This window comes from Dermacentor silvarum, chromosome 1, assembly GCF_013339745.2.
Source record: "Dermacentor silvarum isolate Dsil-2018 chromosome 1, BIME_Dsil_1.4, whole genome shotgun sequence".
NCBI lineage: Eukaryota > Metazoa > Arthropoda > Arachnida > Ixodida > Ixodidae > Dermacentor > Dermacentor silvarum.
Window position 1 is genome coordinate 40,986,514 of NC_051154.1, and position 18,910 is coordinate 41,005,423.

The 18,910-nt window shown below is 45.8% G+C and overlaps 1 protein-coding gene across 1 annotated transcript in view; it reads right to left on the reverse strand.

Moving 5' to 3' along the window:
• The window catches only part of LOC119436594 (titin-like), a 215,517-nt gene that overhangs the window by 136,200 nt on the left and 60,407 nt on the right, over positions 1 to 18,910 (reverse strand). The window contains exons 85-96 of the mRNA XM_049666848.1: positions 15,570 to 15,709; positions 13,379 to 13,586; positions 10,217 to 10,323; positions 8,598 to 8,784; positions 7,286 to 7,427; positions 7,001 to 7,173; positions 6,518 to 6,753; positions 6,181 to 6,328; positions 6,009 to 6,109; positions 5,705 to 5,912; positions 3,797 to 3,996; positions 3,464 to 3,675 (exon numbers count right to left, since the gene is read on the reverse strand). Of these exons, the coding sequence (XP_049522805.1) occupies positions 3,464 to 3,675; positions 3,797 to 3,996; positions 5,705 to 5,912; positions 6,009 to 6,109; positions 6,181 to 6,328; positions 6,518 to 6,753; positions 7,001 to 7,173; positions 7,286 to 7,427; positions 8,598 to 8,784; positions 10,217 to 10,323; positions 13,379 to 13,586; positions 15,570 to 15,709 (2,062 nt within the window). The remainder of the gene's footprint in view (positions 1 to 3,463; positions 3,676 to 3,796; positions 3,997 to 5,704; positions 5,913 to 6,008; positions 6,110 to 6,180; positions 6,329 to 6,517; positions 6,754 to 7,000; positions 7,174 to 7,285; positions 7,428 to 8,597; positions 8,785 to 10,216; positions 10,324 to 13,378; positions 13,587 to 15,569; positions 15,710 to 18,910) is intronic.

The following is an 18,910-nucleotide window of genomic DNA, read 5'->3' on the forward strand; positions in this document are numbered from 1 at the left end:
TGACGACTTAAGAAGAAATTTATACGATAGGGGTGTAGCAGTCTTACGAACATCATTACGTCTATCTGCGCCGCTTGAGCTGACGGAGGTAAGCGTTGGAACGCACTGTTGCGGCTCCTTGGCCAGAGGTCACAACTTATAGCCGAGGATGGCGCGTGCTTATATCTTTGTGGCGCACTCTGATTTGTCATCTCAAAGTGCATTGAGCTGTTTCAGTGCATAATTGTATTGAGCGTGCGCTGCTGTGGAAGGCAGTAACATTGCTGTGCGGCGTACTTCTGCCTAATGTCTGATAGGCTGTGTGATAGGTAAGCGCGCAGTAGCCTGAATTTTCATGCTCATCATGACTCTCTGTTGGGTTTTAGCAAACATAAGTGCCATGTCCGTCCCTGACAACCGTCAAGTTTGTCATTGATGTGTTTGGAGCCTAATTGGTCAATTACTGATAGTGAACCCTGATCATGTGACGGAAATTTATATTAGAATGAAAATGGGTCGGAGTGCATACGGCCGGCATTACCAAATCGTGACCGTGAGCTTACCGCTGTCGTTGAAAAGAAAAGCGTACAATCATTTCATTCTTCCAGCACTATCATATGGGGCAGAAACTTTGAGGTTAACAATGAAGTGTGAGAATAACTTAAGGACCGCTCAAACAAGCCATGAAACGAAAAATGTTATGCCTATATATTGCTAAGAGAGAGGAAGAGAGCACTGTGTATCAGAGAGCAAACGAGGGTAGTGTTAGTTGAAATTAAGAGGAAAAATCGGAGCTAGACAGGCCGCTTAACTTATAGGGCAGATAATCGGTGGTCTATTAGAAGTGCATAGTGGGTGCTAGGGGAAAGGAAGTGCAGTCGGGGACGGCGGGACGTTAGGTGGGGTAATAAAATCAGGAAATTTGCAGGCATAACTTGAAATAAGCTAGTGCAGGACAGGGGTAATTAGAGATCGCTGGGAGAGACCTTCGCCCTGCAGTGGACATAAAAGTACGCTTATGACGTTTTAGAACATATAAAATTCGTGCGGAATTTTAATGGACTGTTGCTCTCGAGCCGCATTTCGCTTCGTACTGCGAGGCCGCATTCGCATGTTTACTGAAGGGCGTTTGGAGCCGCTTGGTTATACCACCCAAGTGGCACATACCATACCACCTTGGCATCGTACTATATGTGCAGTAACTGCTCTGAACAAAGTGCGTCAGTGTCGCAAGATCGACGAGTTGAACCTATTTGATCCGAAACCAGCTAGAATGTGGAACCGCTATGTGCTTCGAGTAGATTGGTGTGCAGTATTTTGACGTGCACTTGAAAATTTATGGCAACGTTGGCACTGAGCATCGTGGTGATGTTGACTGTTTAGCCTTGACTTCTATGAGGGATCACTTGGGCTATGGCAGACAGTGTAATTAAGGGTTCCAGGCCCATGCCCTGACATCGCGAACCTATGATTTATTACCGGTCTCCAAAATTGATTTGTACGTCCCTTTGTGCATTTCGCCTCTGTCGGAATGCGGCTGCCAGAACCGGCAAGAACAAACTCTTGACCTGGAGCGAGGCATCATCGTGTTTTATCAACTGAGGAGAAGCTAAGAAGAAGCGATGAACGCTGATACGATGTCAAAGTGTTGATAGGCAGGGAAGCTTGCAGGCGTGGATGTTACGTAGTGAAGCTTTCTGTCGTAATTTGGGAGTATTGATAGTCACGGCTTCTTTCTGCATTTCTTGTTTAGGGCTACTTTAATAGCTCTCCGTGCGCTCGACAGTGATCATATGCGAAGGGAGCGCGCAATTCGTCGTCGGTTGGCGCTTGACAACGTCGTCGACCAGTCAGTCCCTAAGACGGTACGGACTGGCGAGGTAGCTGATAATGAGTCTATGCACGGCATTAGAACCGCACCTGCAACAGTGTGCAGCGCGATCACATACCATACCAATGAACGTACGGGTGATGGGCCCTTTGCCTTGAGGTCATACGAACCATATATTACGAAACTTTTGTTTTTAATTCCTTAATTAATATAGAAATAAAGACAGTAGCTCTGTAATGGGGTGGTGGTGGTGGTGATGTATACAGGCGGAGTGAGCCTGGCAGACGTAGCCGCCAATTGCTCCGACTAAGCGTCTCTTTCTGTGCCAAATATGTCGCCATGTGTCCAGCAGTCCTGTCTCTCGCATAAATATGAGCAGAATGCGTAACACTCTCACCGCAATTCTTTTGGCGGCGGTGCAGTGAACGGGCGAGCGCGGTTGAGCTTGTCGGCGCTGAAGCAGACGTCCGGAAAAGGAAGCTGTCGAATAGGGGTGTGCAGTGATTTGTCAGGAGAGCATAGCCTCAACTACAGACGCGTGATGTGCAATCACGATATCGGGCAACCACGCTTCTTTCATTCTTTGTCGTTTAATCCGAGCTATGCTTCCTCCTCGCTCTCATACGATGTCGTAAGTTAACTGCGCTGCCACTTCGGTGGCACGCTTATCTTAGCATAAGAACTATTTCGCTAAGAAAGTGCGTAAGAACGGCGCAGCTTAGTGAATTCCGCCCCTGATTACTTACGATCATTCCTTACAGTTCTGCAACAATGATGATTGTCCCTGTATTACATTGCTTGAACCATACTTTTTCATTGTGTATATTTAGATTCCTCTCCTGCCACTGTACAATGCTATCTAACAATGTCTGATTGATGTTGCTAATTCTTGTTTTCTTTACTTTTACACAATTTTGAAAGGGGCGCAGACCCCTGTCAAGCCGAATTGATTTTGGCTTTTTGTCTGTGCCACCTACATCATATATTGGATGTGAAATAAATTAGATTTGATTCGATTTGAGCAGTACCATTGTTTGCAATATGAATATAAATTTGCAATAAATTGGTATAATCGCCGCTACACAATTAATGTTTTCGTTGTTATAGCTATGCTAAGGTAAATGGAGAGCAAAGGCGTGTTATAATAAACGAACTGCTTGGGAAGGCTCTTCAGCCACCGGAGAAGAAAAGCCACGATCTTACTGCGACAGTGCGCACCGCACTTTAAGAGAATGAAAATAACGAAAAAGTGCAGAGAACGAAATAGTTACAATAAACTTGAATAATTGTTTATGCTTATCTGCTTTGTGAAATTCGTAGCAATCCGAGTGCGTGTGGTGTGTGTTCCTTTTCTTCGTCTAGTGTCTTTCTTGCGCTTGAAGTTTTCTAATAATCGTAGCAATCCGCACACCATAGTAAGTTTGCTGGCTATATATTCGTACTTTGACGAACATTCAGCCTAACGTTACGTTTTAATATCATTTTTTGGGGATAGAGCTACGATAGAAATATTGGTGCTCTTGGTCAAGCAAAGCTTTGCTCGGGAGACTATTTTTATTCTTAACGAGCATATCAATTGCTTTTTCGGGTGCAAGCTGATTTTTTTTTAAGGCCCGCTGAAGTTGGATGCTACTGAATTGTGCTACAACTCACGTTGCTGGCTGGCCCAAAGGTACTATAACATCTTCCAAAGGTACAACCACAACAGGTGCTGAGCCAGGGTCCGACGTTTTCCTTCGCCCACGTTCCCAGGGTTGTACTGGCTCGTAACACACGGGAATGGCTTCCTTGGGCACACTTGTGGAACCTCGAGACACCTTCTTTTTTCTTCGCTTATGATGAGATTTTCGAGGCTTGTGCTTGTCCTGTTTCAAGGGGCAAAAGATCATGCAAAGCTGAATCATTGCGATGCGCCTGTTATTATTTTTTCGCTTGTCGTACACCGCCATGTTAGCCACAACTACGAGCACATAAAAATGCACGCACGCCTGGCATCCTGGGTGGCCGGCCGTCATCCCTAGGAAGATCTGGTATCCTTTCCATATCGGACTCGTCCATCTCAGAAACGCTGGGCATTGTGTCCAACGTGTCATAAGATTCTTCTTGAGTATGGTCGTGGGTATGTGCGGTCCCAGGGGTGTCGTAAGTTGCCGACGCAACTTCAGAGTCTGGAACGTACTCGTACGCTGCAAGTGTACAAACCAGTGAATGATCAGTGTATACAAGTAGCGTTGTCTAACGCTTCTTAAACGAACTGACAGGTTGTTGCATGCAAAACCACCCAGAACTAATGAGAAGCACACAAATAAAACGGGATGGTGCACCACCAAATTTGGTGTAGAAAAAAAAAAAGAACGCTTTCCATCTCATACCAGTTGCTACTTTTTGTTAGAACAATGTGTTGAAGGCTGCTACAGCACCCTCTCCCTCACAAAAAAGGAAGAAAAAAATTGGAAGTCGTGCACTGGCACATAAAGTGGAGACTATCAGCAGGGCAGCGAGTACGTATATGCTAACGTGCACTTACATATAACTAATACCTGAACTATCGCCCACTAAACATTATTTATATCTAGGCGGTGTAGGCAGACGTTGTACCGAAACTTTTTGTATATAGCGATACGTTTTCTTAAGCATTGAGCACTGCGTTCTGATTAATTGACTTACAAAGTCGATAGGTATTGAAATCAAGGAAGCACAAGGAAATAAAGTTCGTTTGTTTTGATGAGAGGGTGCAGTAATTGTAGGGGAAGGAAAAAGTCGCACTTATCTTATATTCCTCAAACATGCGCATCGTGCGACATTATGCAGTAAACAAAAAGAAGAAAAAAAAAAACAAGCAACATGTTGTCAAAATTAATCTTGCGTTCGACGAAGTGCATAATTTTTTCCCACTAACATACGCTAATTTCACTAATTACACAGATATACAAGGTAAATGATAGAAGCGTATCAACTGTATTTACTGGCAGAGGGGCACAGAGGGTTAAACAAAGGCTTACAGAATGTCAGATTTTTATCTTTTCTTGCTTTTTTGTTTTATCTGCCATTTACCACGAATATTTTAAAGAGAACCTTTATCTTGGGGCCAACTGGAGTTTACCATTTCAAATACATGTAAAAATGTGCCGCATTTAGGACAGAAAACTGAATTCTACCGGCTGTAGGAAGCAGAATTTTGATGTAAGGCCTCATTGCTTTGTCGAAAATCAGTAAGTTTCCAAAATTGAAGCAAAGAGTTTGCATATCTGTAACTCTGCACAAAATACAAATATCACAGTTCTGTAAACTACAGAGGATCTCAAACAGAGAAATGTGAAGTACGAGTTTACAGTTTACGCGATATTGTTACAATGTTTACGAGTGTTTGGAAAAGTCCTACTACAAATTAGTGTTATAATTGTGGTAATTTATTGCAAATTAATACACGGACACAAAAAAACTGAGTGGACAAGGACGGGCACTGGAAGTCGGAGCATACCACTACAAATTAGTGATATGGTTCAAAGCGGTGTATAACACAAATTTTTCTTTCCGCTCTCGATGCAAGTGCAGTTTTTAAAATTGTGATATTTTTTTGTTGTTGAGTTGAAGCGTTGTAAACTTGACGCTTCAGCTTTTAAACTTTTCAGATTTTCGACAATTTCTGTAAAAAATTATAGTCTTCATCAAAAATATGCTCAACACAGTGAGCAGATTTTAACTTGTTTTTTCTTAAATGCAACAAACTTAATCGAATTTGGTAGTGTGCATGTCGAGCAAAACGATTGCTCCTTTCCCGTTACGTTAAGTAGGAGCTGGAGCTCTGGAGCTTTTTTCTGAGCTCCTGAAGATTCCCCGTAATGCTTCCTCAGTTACGTGACAGGTCCTGGGGCACGGTTGTAGAGTGCTTACATTCCACATTGATATGCGTCCGCGTAACGGCAGTTCCAGCTATATTCACTGCCTTGCAGATGTATTCTCCCATATCCTCTGGAAAAGCTTCAGAGATGAACAATTCGCAGTAGCCATCTGTCCTTTGCGTCGTCCAGACATCCGAGTTTTCTTTCACTTCTCTATCGTTATGCAGCCAGGTGACACGTGGCTGCGGTTTTCCAGTGACCTAGCAGGAAAATAAAATTGTGACCAATATTATGTTACATCGCTGTAAAAAAAAAAAAAAAAAAAGGGCGTTTCAGGTAAAGAACCGAATACTTACGTAAACAGAAAGCTTAGCTTCACCACCATCCATCACTGTCACTGGTGTAAGCTCAGTCAAGAACCTAGGAGCTTCTACCGCTGCACCCTCAACGGCTTCCTCTGCAATGGTAAAACAGGACATCTCTTGTTTTAATTTACTCGCGTTCTATTACTGCTATGTCTGCGCTTACCTTCCACCGTCAACTTTGCCTTTGAAGTTGCGATGCCAACAGGGTTTTCCGCTGTCACCGAGAAAGTTCCCGCATCGTCAGGAAACACTTCTGCTATCTTGAGAGTCGTCCTGTTGCCTTCGTTATATATTTGAAAATCTCTAGAAGACTGTGTTGCAGGTGAAGAAAAAAAACAAGAAGAAAACAAATAATAGCATGTGAGGTGCACGTTCTTAGTGTTGGCACGTCGCACACAGGCCACGGCAACGTGCAATGAAAAAGAAGAAAATAATTAATGCCTGAGGTCGTGCAACTGTATAATATGCCGAAAAAGAGAGTAATTGTTGGGTTCACTTACCTTAATAGCTTTCCCGTTCAGGTACCATGTAAATGAAACAACTTCAGGAAAAGATGTAACTTCTCCAACAAACGTAACTGGTGATCCTTCAACGACAGTTTGGGATACCAAGTTTCTTGTGAAGACGGGTGGCTTTAGTTGTGTAAAGCTCTCGGGTGGCGAAGCCGGTCTTATTTCTGTGGGCTCAGCTCCAGGTCCTACTTTGCTTAGTGGCGATGTTGGCAGCGACTGCTCTTCTGTTGGCAGTAAAAAAAAAAGAAGAAAAAAAAAGCCCAAAATGGCTGTAGTAAGCTAGCCAAGAAGGGCACTTGTTCAACCGATCAATTTTGCATAATGATGTAACAAAATCAAAATTGAATCACATGCAACGCAAGGAATGAGCCCAAACTTAAATCGGTTGTCTAACCTGATTAGGCGAAACAGAGCTGAATGCACCCGTAGCTATCACACACATAAAGAAAAATAAAGCAAAAACAAACTTACGAATAACACGAAGATTGGCGGATGTCGTTGCTCTGCCCGCAGGGTTCTGTGCCCTGCACTCGTAGGGCCCAGCATCTTCGGGGAATAATTCAGCAATAACAAGGGAGCTCTTGAGGCCTTCAGACGTCACGAGAAAATCCCTGGATGACTTCAATAACTTTCCCTCAAAGAACCTGGAGAATAAGCAATTGTTTGTATCACACATGCCTTCCATTCAAATTGAAAACATATCGTCGTGCCTGGGAGATACTTGAGTAAACAGGGGGAGGGAACTGACAATCTTACCAGTTAAAATCTGGGTTGGGCACAGCGTGAACTTCCACGCTTAACCTTGCAGGCTCTCCCTCAGGGTAAGCCATGGGCCTAAGCGGCTGCACGAACCGCGGCTGCACTGACACGTCTGACGTTCCTCCGAAGAATTCCACGTCTGTGAAACAGTCAACACAGTGAAATGTTGAGTCTGATTCTAAGCAATGAATCTCTTGTGTCTGTACAAAAGTTAACCTTTCGCACACATTGTAATACGAACGTGTAAATATGTGGACACAAAGCCCGTTGCGTACGTTGTTTTATCGAATTTGAGTTAGGATGAAACACTCGTTAGGAAGGAAGGAAGAAAGGAAGGACGGAAGGAAGCAGTTTTTATTAGTCAGTTCATTCAGTTTAATATTATTCAGTTTATTATTCAGAAAGGAAGAAATTATTTGTATTATTTTATTGCTAATGCCAGGAAGCAGTTCTTTTTTTTTTTTGTCTCGTGATGCGATGGAACTCGTCCAAAAGAAGCAGTTGATTTATGGCATAGCAATATTGAGGGGATGCAACAGGATTCTCTTTACATTCTTTTTCATATGACATACGGTACGCCTTTCTTCAGAGTAGGCAGCTCTTAAATATTAGTCGCGGTCTTCCACGAGGTTTCAAAAGGCAAGCTGCCTAGCGTGGTGGCACGGACAGTAAAGTTTATGCGATTGAGAAAACTAATAAAACGCGTCTTCATACGTGCTGCATAATATAGAACCTGTTCAGGTTCAACAGGATGGAAAGCAGGACGAATAGGGCAGTATTCTTACTACAAGCGCAATTAAACGTGATACAGTACGAACGCTTCATGTGCGCCATTTTTACTGTCACGTTTCGTAGTGCTGATAGCACGAGTTCAGCTTCACAAGATGCTTGGGGAAACGAATTAAGACTTACTAGTGAGGGTCAAAACGAGCCTTAATGTCTCAATCTGCAAATGTTCATTCCCATATTGAAGTTCTCGAACATTTTAAAGAAACAAGCACAACGCCAGATGACCACGCATTCAGTCAAGACAGCTCGCACATGCCGATGCGGTAATTGCAGCTTAAGTGAGGGTAAGAGTCAGGGCAACTGCTAACCTTTCTCAATGGGCTTATCGGCAAAGAACACATATTTCATTTTTTTTTCTATTTAGCATGTTTCTGTGTCACCAACTTTTATGAGAAATAAAAAGCAGCACACACACGTCACTTGTTCATTTTGAGCCCTGCCCTTCTTCACTGTACCTCTTATTCGACCATGCACGCCCACTTGAAAGTGTCAAAAACTGTTTTCCCACTTTATGACTCACCGACCACGGTGACAGCCGCAGACGTCTCGTCTTGGCCGTACTCGTTGAATGCTCGACACGTGTACAGGCCCTGGTCGTCTGGGTAAATCTCCGGAATGGTAAGCGAGACTAGGCCAGTCTGGGGATCGTAGTGCATTTGAAAGTCTTTCGTGTCTTTAACTTCTCGTCTGTTTTGAAACCATTTGATCTGCACAGGGCAAAAGATAGAAGAGGTTCTGGGGCCAGCTTCAACCAAGCGTTTTGAAAATCATCGGCAATACACCAACACCCCGATCTGCATGCGTGCTTCCGCATCGTGTTAGAAGAGTGGTATTTCTATCGGGCCTAATTCCATGTAAAGCTTGCCATTGTAAAACATATTGACCATAGCTAAAAGTTGGAACATTTTCAAGAACTTTCAATCGGTGTTAGTTGGGAAGATAAGAAGCAGCGCTTTGGTGCTGGTAATAATGCTTGGTTTATACAACCTATTTCTCGATGGCACTATGAGTGCAGTACATTCGGCATTGGAGCCGAGCTCGTCCGTGTTTAGCAGTCTCAGCATCGCCTGTAGTTTTGCGACATAAAAAAATGGCGCACGCTTCTGCTTGAGGTGTTACGTTTACCTTCCCGCATGGTTCACACTGACCGCAGTACAGCCTTGGGGACAATATGTGACAGCAAGTGACTTGCATGCCGCAATACAATGCTAATTAATCTAAGTGGCTTGTCTGCAATTACGCAAAGCTACGGCTTCAGGTAATTATCTTTCCTTACCACACCATTTGCTAATCTGGGCTGGGATAATGTAACGATTCAATTGCAATTAATTTCCATTTCGCGTTTCGTCAGTGACCTGAGTGGCTCTCCACTTACGTTATCACCAGGGTCGTCCATTGACACTAGATGATAAGAAAGGAATGGAATGCAGTGAAAAGAATCCCTACATCACACCGGCCCTGCTGTGCCACCTGTGTAATCGGCAGGCGTTAGCACCGTTACACTCTCTTAGCATAAAAATGAAATAAAAACGCGGGACCAACTCGTGCCGGTGTTGAATTTTTACATAAGGTCAAGAACGCAGTTTTTTCGTAAACTGTCACATAAGTTTGCTGAAAAACGTCTTTTCCCCCGTAAATTTTGACATGATTTTGCTACACCTCCGTCCCGAGAAATGAAGCATTCTTGTTAAATATCAGTGATAACCAAACACGCTGTGATAACTCATAGGCTTCAAAGAGGGTGGACAAAATCCTAGCGCTGCCAGCGGTCGAATTTGCTATGTTATTTTATTGTGCGACATAATTTTAATGCTTATGAGAAGACGTTTGACATGGCCACATTGAAAAGAAATAAAGAAAAATAATTAGGGCGTTCTACATAGGGGAAATCTTGTTGCAAAAAAATATCAGCCTGTTGAGCAACCATTAACCACTTGGTTTAGGTCGTCCTGTTAACCAAAACAATACTTTCTATAATTGCATGTCGTGCGCACCTCCAGTTCTGCGCGATTGATCAACTGGTTGGCGCCAACAACACCGCTGTGTTGAGGTCGATGTTCAAAGCACAACTTATAAACGATAGATGTGGTGCATTTAAGTGCATGCATTTAAGTAGGTGACCGCAGTAAACCATCATACATGTATTGGCTGGCTGCCGACTACTGTGCAGCGTAGAATCGCAGGAGAGCCATCTGTAGCTGCCACAGGCTCCAGCTGTTCGATGAACCGCGGTGGCTCCTTGCCTCCTGCAAAAAACAGCGGAGATATTCCATGGGCTGCCCTTTTCAGCATGAGCTCTATGCTGATGTAGCCATGTTAGAATACGCGGTGCTCAAAAGTCCTATGTTCGCACCGTGAAACACAGAGCCGTGGTACAGCGTCAGGCAACACTGACGGCGAAACAGCTCCAGTGATGCATTCACAGTGTGTGAGACGATGACTTATCTCAAGGAGTGGTTTCACTCCGCTAGAAGACGGATCTCAAGAAACAAAAGTCTGTGTACATTTTATGTCTGTTGAATGTGGAAGCAAACGTTTGCAAAATTCAGGCCACAGAGCACCACGTGGATTCTATTTTGCCGTCTTTACGGTGAATAAACAACAGCAACAACAGCACGAATAATAATAGTAATAAAGCTGGTCAAAGCCTGGTGACCTTCGTATTTCCTGTCTTGATACTGCACAGCCTGCGCGCTCATCGCCGAGTGATTGGCACACGCAATCGTCGTCGGTAAACACAAATGAAGAATTTAAGGATATTTAGCTACTCTAGTGCCCCTGCTGCCTTCTTACCTACAAAAAGGGATCCCGCTCTCCAACTGCGAAACAAATAGAATAACACATTACATGCGTAAAGCAGAGCAGCCTGAACGTTGTTCATCAGCACAACTTGAAAGGCTATCCTTTTTCATGTCCTTTTTTGATTGCTTCCATCTTATGTTTATAGGCGATATGTACGGCTCGCCGTGGACAAAATTTATTGAGCGAACCTCGTTCGTATAAGTATCGCGATGCGAACGCGCGTCCGTGCATTTTCTGAAAAGAACTACAGTTAAACCTGGATATAATGAAATTGACAAATTCCCGAAAAACTTCGTTATAAAGAGGATTTCGTTATATGCAGGTTCGGCCCGAAAATTCGAAAAAGAAACGCCTACCGTATTTACTAACCATATTCTAACGCGCCTTCGATTGTAACGCGCACCCGTTTTCCGTTTTCGTCGAAGCACTCATCCTTGGAATGTCACACCAGGTACTGGATGCGTGTCGTTTCGCACAAGCGCGAGGCATCGGAAACCAAGAGCGAGCGTCACGATGGCGTCGTAGCGTCGTATAGTGTCACAGTAGAATCCCGCTGTTACGTTCCCGGGTGCTGCGTTTTCCCACCTGTTACGTCGTTTTCGGCCGGTCCCGGCACAGCTCCTATAGAACCCAATGCATTGGTAACCCCGCTGTTGCGTCGCAACTGTGGGACAGTTCCCGCATCGTACGTTGCGAACTTCCACCCCGCGCCGGCCCGAGCGGCCATTTTGACTTTTCATGTCGCTTGGCTTGGTGGCTTGACGATGGCATTGGCCGCCCAAAATGCCGGAGGCGACAACTATGACGTATTTTCGGCTTCTGCCAGCAAAAGTATGGCCCTTGAGATCCGTATTTGCTATCTAAAGATGGTGTCTATGACGCGTTGTGGCCCTAAAATTGGTTTTGGCTCATCGATGTTCCGTATAAAGTCCAAGGGCGATAACGCAGTAGCCGCGCGCCGTATGCTGTATGTGCGAGTGACGTGCGAGGGGAGCCGACGACCGCGTTATTCTAGGTCACTCTAACCGCGTCTCTCGCGCGCGCACGAAAGAAAAGCAGGGAGGAAGCGCGCCTTCTTCCGTTGCGCTCGAGGCACCGGCGAGGGAGCGAGGGGGAGGGGGGGCGGGTAGCGGGCGGCGTGTCACGGCCGCTGGATTAAAAAAAAAAAAAAAAAAAAAAAAAGCGGCCGTGGTACTGTACTCCGGCATCAAATGCGTACTGCGCGGCGGCGTGTGGTCGCGCGGGCCGTATCTTGAAAGCGATCTGCGTTGGGGCAGAGTCTAGGCAGTGTAGGTGCGCCGGCGGCTCGTAGCTTCGTGCGTGCTGTGCGTTCTCGGCGCTCAGTTTTGCGTTGTAGCGATAGGCAACAGCACGAAGGTCACTTCGCTCGCTTCTGCAGCGGCGCTTCCACACGCCGCCAGCGTTTGACAGCGCGTGTGCGCGCTCACCGAGTGTGATGTGTCACAGCGTCTGCCAGCATGTCGGCAACATCAACTGGAAAAGGAGAGTACCGGCTTGGCGGGCATGGCCAGCTGCAGCAAGCGGCAGGATCAGGTTTGAATGAAGGGAGGAGGAAAGGTCACGCCCGCAGCGGCAAGATCGCCGGGTCGAGCGATGCAGGCCCGCCTCGCACACGCACGCTCGCACGCACGCACACGTGCGTTCGCTTCGCATTCCGTCGCGGCAGAGAAGGTGCTTCCGGATGCTGCTCGCGCAAAAATGACAAAATTTGGGGCGAAATCTTTAGGTTGTCGGCAGGGAAAATTCGTTATATCGAGGGGGTCTCCCGCTGTCACTTCGTTACGTAGTGGTCTCAAATACATGTGCTTCTATGGAGCAACGGCGGGAAATAGAAAAACTTCGTTATATCCAGGAATTCGTTATATGGAGGTTCGTAATAAGCAGGTTTAACTGTACTCTCGACGTGCACAGCACAAATTGTGCTTCGCACGCGCACCGGTTCTCCACAGCGCGCCCACGCGCACGCGGTGCCACGATCACTGGAGTGCAAGTTGGGCCTCTTGGGGCCTTTAGGGGCCACCCATGCCTTTGATTACACTGCCTCTGGAATTGATATGTGTTACAAACAGTATTAGGACCCTTGCGAGGACACATCGCGCAATGGTATTAGGATCAGCCCACCCACACTAAACAGCCTCCTGGATCGGCCCGGCCCGCTTTATCTTGTGTTGACACCAGCAACGAAGGCTCGCGAGTGTCCTGTATAATGCTATCGCATTTTAGAAATTGAGGTGTCTTACGTTTGAACAAGGATGCACCAACCATCGTTCGGATGGTTGCAGCAGTTCGGTCGAAACCATACGATGTACTTAAGATGTTTGCAATGTTCTTACTACCCTCAAATGGACCCATTTTATGTGCAGAAGAAAATGAAAGAAAAACATATTGCTTACATTAAGCACCGCTGTCAAAGAGGCACGAAATATGCACCGCGGACGGTTTCCTTGAACAATATGATTGAGCCATTTTGTCGCTTACCTTTGACCTCTAAGGTGACCTGAATGCTCTCGGCTCGACCCCAGCAGTTCGTAGCGACGCAAACGTATTTTCCTGCATCTTCGACAGTCACGTTACTGATGGTGAGCGTGGTCGTGACCTCCTCTTGCGAAATGGGTGTTGTGCTCACCACGATGTCTCCGATGGTTGAGCTGACGGGTCTACCATCTTTGTACCACGTAATGTCAGGCTACAGTAAATGAAAACAGGAATAAAAAGCATTTGTAGCAACGAACTAAAGAAAAGCACATCAAAAAGTGAGACAGGAAGAGTGTTTCTTTTGATAATATTGAAGTCTGCATACAGAATACACTGGGCCGGTATCCACAAAAAGCTCTTACGCCAGAATTGTTCGTAACTGAAAATTCCAGCTAATCCCGATTATGGATATATGATTAGCGAAAGCAGTAGGCCAACGGCAAGGATAAGTTACGAACGGAAAGCTTTGTGAATACGGCCTCTGAATCCTTAATAACGACAATTTTATTGATACTGCACATCGGCACACAAAGTCGTTGTTTCATAGACTGGTATCGAGAGCTGGCCTGGGATCCCTGGCTGGTGGTTTGTGCACAGGCGCAAGACCGTGCTGCAGACATCCCATGCAGTTTTCACTGAATAAATTCTTTTGGAAGACCAAACTTCGCACAGAATGTCATGTCTCCTTGTTTCCTTTTTCTTAATTTCGATTGACGGGCTCCCTCAAGTCTCCGGTTTCGCATCCATCTTCCATTTTCGGCTACTTTTCTCTTCGTATCGCTTTCGTGGTACTTAGAACGCTTTAACACGACGGTTGAAGTGTCAGATATTGCTGAAATGCCCGTCCGTGCTCGGAATGCCAGTGAACGGCTTGCAGCCAGACGGGCACAGTGGTGCAATCCAGCCCGTTTCGCCCGAAAGGCGAAGCATCAATTGCGATAGCAAATTAGTAGAGACTCGAGAGCTATTCAGAGTAGGGATAGTAGTTTTATCGGCTTCATAAACTTGGACACATTCGCTTACTAACTGAATTAACAAGCGTGGTGTCAGCGCGCACAAGCAAACATGAATAGATCACACTCAATGACCACAGACAACGACTCTCAGAACGCTGGCAGCAAGCGCAGCCGCCGCAGCGGGCGAAGGTTCGTGCGGTCTATCGCTTCAACGGAAACTGAGCGGCGAATGCACAGCGCATACAAAGGTCAGAGCCGTGTGGAGATAAGAGACGGTGCGGGCGACCGCCACAAGCGGGCAAAGTACAAGCCCAGTTGGCAGAGTAGAAGCTGCCCCCCCCCCCTCCCTCCCGCTTTCTTGCTTTCGCGTTGGAGATTGAGTGGCCAGTTCCCCTTGCGCCCGGTTGCAAGATACGCCTTTGGTGCCTCAGCACAGCGTCGCCCTGCCTCCCTCCCTTCCATACCCCCACGGCCTTTCGCGCGACGGTCGCGTTTGCTTTCCGCCGTGCGTTCGCTCTCCGTGATAGCGCGCGTCCCCCGCGCGCTTTCACTCGCGCATACTGGCGCGCGGCGACGATTTTATCGCCCTTGGCCTTTATACAGAACCTCACGGCGATGGCGATGGCAGAAATCCGGTTGAAGTGTCCATATAATTGCTATTGCAATAAAAACAACCGTAATATCTGTTTTGCGCATGCCAAAAGCGTGAACGAAGCCGTGCGTGCTTTTATATTACTAGTTCAAGCCTAATACGATGGCAGCCCTATGCGCAGCATGTTGGTATATAAATGTCGCGAAGACTGATTACCTATTCGTAGTTCAAACCTGTTTCTCTTTTATTTCATTTAAATAGGTGGCGCGCTTTCTGAGCGAGCTGTAGTGCACGATGTCGAGTAGCCGGCGTTTCTGGTAACGACGCGGGCAGTGTGGGCATCATGTACCGCACTCGCCGTACTCGCTACGTTCACCGCGGCGCCTGTAGTACACGTGCCGTTGCGTTGGGTGGAGCCTGCGCGGCATCGTGTGGCTCGAACTTCCCGATTTACACGTCCACTCAGCCGTGCTCAGCGAATAAATGTTCAATAGGGCTGCGTAGTTTTTTTTCTCCACATGATACATTGAAAGGGCCAAGTACGCGACTCTTGGCGCACTCTTCTATAGGACCGCATCTATAAGATAGCTATCCTTAAGATGGCACACGGCTACATGCCCTTTCTCAACTGGGCGCTAGAACTTACCGCTGGCGAACCAGTAGCGATAGCCTTGAAGTCCACCTTGTGGCCGGGCTTGGCAGAACGCGACTCTGGTTGCTTGGTGATCTGCGGGGCCATGCCCTGGGGGCCCATGACGCGCACTGGTTTTTGCTCCTCTGTTTTTCCTGCAACAAAATGCGACCAGCTTAGCTCCGCCATTCTAACCACATGGCAGGAGCGAATCGTGTTGTTGCTAGTTATGGGTGGTGGCAGAATTTCTTGTCCAATGAAATATTTTAATCAGTTGACATGCCAAAAAAGGCTTGCTGATGCAACCATCACAACACAACACGACTTGCACTGTGGCATCTATAGTGTGCCGAATCATTAGTACCGCTACAGTGTAGTACCGCACAGCTGAAGCGTCGTGGGACGATTGTTGTCTATCTTATATATGTTAACGACTTACCTATTCGTGACAAACCAAAACGTATTTTATACGCAGACGACACACATCTACTATTTAAAGGCGCCAATGGAAAAGTTAAATGCGTGGAGTGCAGCAAATGTTTTGCTTTTCAAAGATAATAATAAAATGCTGTACTATTACACGTACGACAAAGCTCCTTCTCGTTGGGTCCTGAAATGAAATTGTTTAATTACATTATAAAATTGCTACATACTGTGACAACATTAGAAGGAACACGTGCTGGGATTGTGACATCAGCTCTGTGATATGCTACTTGCCAAAGTGTATTGGCATGTTAGCGAAGTTTCGATCGTACCTCACTATGGTAATCGAATTATATACCTATAATATGCTGTCCTTATATTTCAACCATTATCAATTGGTCTTGGGAAATAACACACCATGCAACATAAACGAAGTACACGTGCTACAAAAGAAAAACAAAACAAAACAAAAAAAAACAAAACTGTGCTTTATTTATGTAGCTAATGTCGATATTTTTACAACGCAAAAACTGAGGAACTTCTCAGCCCTAATCAATACCAATCCGTTATCTCTACGAATGCTTCTTATCCATTAGTTTAAAAATCCGTCTATAATTGCTAGTACACTTTTCTGAAGTTCTGATCTCTGAAAACGAACACGATGGTGTATCTTATTCGAAGCATATAATTTCTGTACTTTCAGTTCTACAACACTTGACATGGACGCCAGATGCCACATGATACAGCTCCTTCGTTATTCAACAAGCTAATTTCCCATAGCATTTGGGTTGAAACACGCCGCGTACACAGTATTTGGGACATTTTATGATGTCACCTCTTTCTTCTTCTTTCTGGGGTTTTACGTGCCAAAACCAGTTCTGATTATGAGGCACGCCGTAGTAGAGGGCTCCGGATTAATTTTGACCACCTGGGGTTCTTTGGTGGTCCGGCGACTACGGCATGCCTCATAATCAGAACTGGTTATGGCACGTAAAACCCCAGAAAGAAGAAGTGAGGTCAGTTTCACTGTCATGTGTTTGGCAGGAAGTTGGTGAGAGAGTCATGACCCCGCTTCCGCATTGTAATATAAACCATTGCCGGGAAATCGCGGCCCCCGTATTAGGTCCGCATTCATGCGCATTCTGCTATTGGCCAGCGATATGCCAGACGTTTTCAACCAAAGCCGCAACTGTCATTATCAGACATGCTTCCGCTCCCACAAAGCCAGAGATATCAAAAGCTCTGGCATTGACCGACTCTGTGATTTTGAGCCGTGGTCTGTTTGAAAACGAATAACTTTCTTTGCCTCTTGCGCCCGTTTTATTTGTTGGCGGCGGTCTGTGGTTGGCGGTGGTTGACGGTCGGTGGTCGGACTTGCGGAACAAAAGCATCGAGGGAAAGGGCGCGTGCTCTCGGGCAGACGAGTTGCAGGGAGGGAAGAGATGGAGGGGGAGGGGGGCTATCGCTTGCTCGTTCGTTCGTTCGTGCTATTCGCTTACACTAACAATCATCGTCCATGTTTTCTGCACATTTTTTTTTAAAATTCGAATTGTGCCTGTGTCTTCGGACAGCCTCTACTTCTCGAAACTCCGTTGTATTACAGTGAAAGATGCCGTATCGCCTCTTCTGATCAATTCACGCACTAGTAGTCATGAATTAAGATAATACGAACAGTTATATAGAAGGCATTGGTTTCCTCAATCGGCGATCATAATTAGTCGCTCTAAGCAGCGATAGACCAAAGCATCCACCTTATCTTCTACTGACTCCAGGTATCCAATCGGGTACTACTGCTCTGGAGTTGAGTGGTCGCTTGAACACAAAATTCGTGCATCGAGACCCACATTAAACAAATGGGCATTCAGGCTTTCTTGAAGTACCGTGAGATGATGTCATAGGCTTCACCTGCGCCAAGCAGGATGTAAACTGACATCGAGTAACGCGCGCATGCCACTTCGTCTTCGCGCGATAAGTTAATTCGTTTTTCTTCATGAAAGCGCAAGCCAGGACAAATCTCCTACCACTCTGCTGATTCTGAAACATCTCGGCGCATGTTAACACGCATTTCAATTTGAAGTTTTAAAGGGTGCATGAGTTAAGAAGTTGAGCAGAGTAACCAGTTGGGCTTGTTGGTTGTACATCGTAGTCTGTCTTCGTCTTCGTCGGTTCGGCACTGTAGCCTTCTACGAGTTAAGAACTTCTGGAACTTTGAATACCCAATGGGTACCTTGGGTCTCGATTTTGTCGTTATGATTTTAAGCGTGGTACCTGAGCAACGAAGAGATTCAAGCTGTTCTGTAACAAAATGATGCTGATTCGTCCGACTGCGAAATACAGAATTTTGCCGCCATGACGTTTTAGTGCTTCGTTTTTGCACATATTAAAAAAAATCTCGCATGCTGCAACAGCTAGGGGTCGAGTATCAAAGAAACTTTGAGAGGGTGATGCTTTCCCCCAAAAGTGAGACTTGATCTGTTACAATGCAAGGTCTTATCAAGGTTGATGCAGGAGGCTTCAGTGAGACGAACGAAGATTGTGCCAGTGCAACCTGATGAGTTCCGCTACGACCACAGAGTGCGCTTCCCTTAGCACGAAAGCGCGCCGTCACCGATTAAGTGGCAGTGCTGTGGGTGCCCAGAAAAAGCTATGGACAAGAGCACAAAGTGTGTGGGCTCTCTCTGCCTTCAGAAGCGCCATTGTGTTCTCGAGTGTTATACGGGTGGAGACCCTGAATAGCGAATTGGGTAGCCCAAAATGTTCCAACTTCTACTGTGTATTTATTTCTTTGAATTTCTGCGGGTTCATTGTTGTACCGCAAGAGTCCAGTGAAGAGGTTTCACCGAAGTAGTTAAAGAATTACGGTCTTGAAATTGAAGAGGTGTCAAGCTCCTTCCCGCTTTGGGCCTAGCGCTCCTACAGACCTAATGCACACA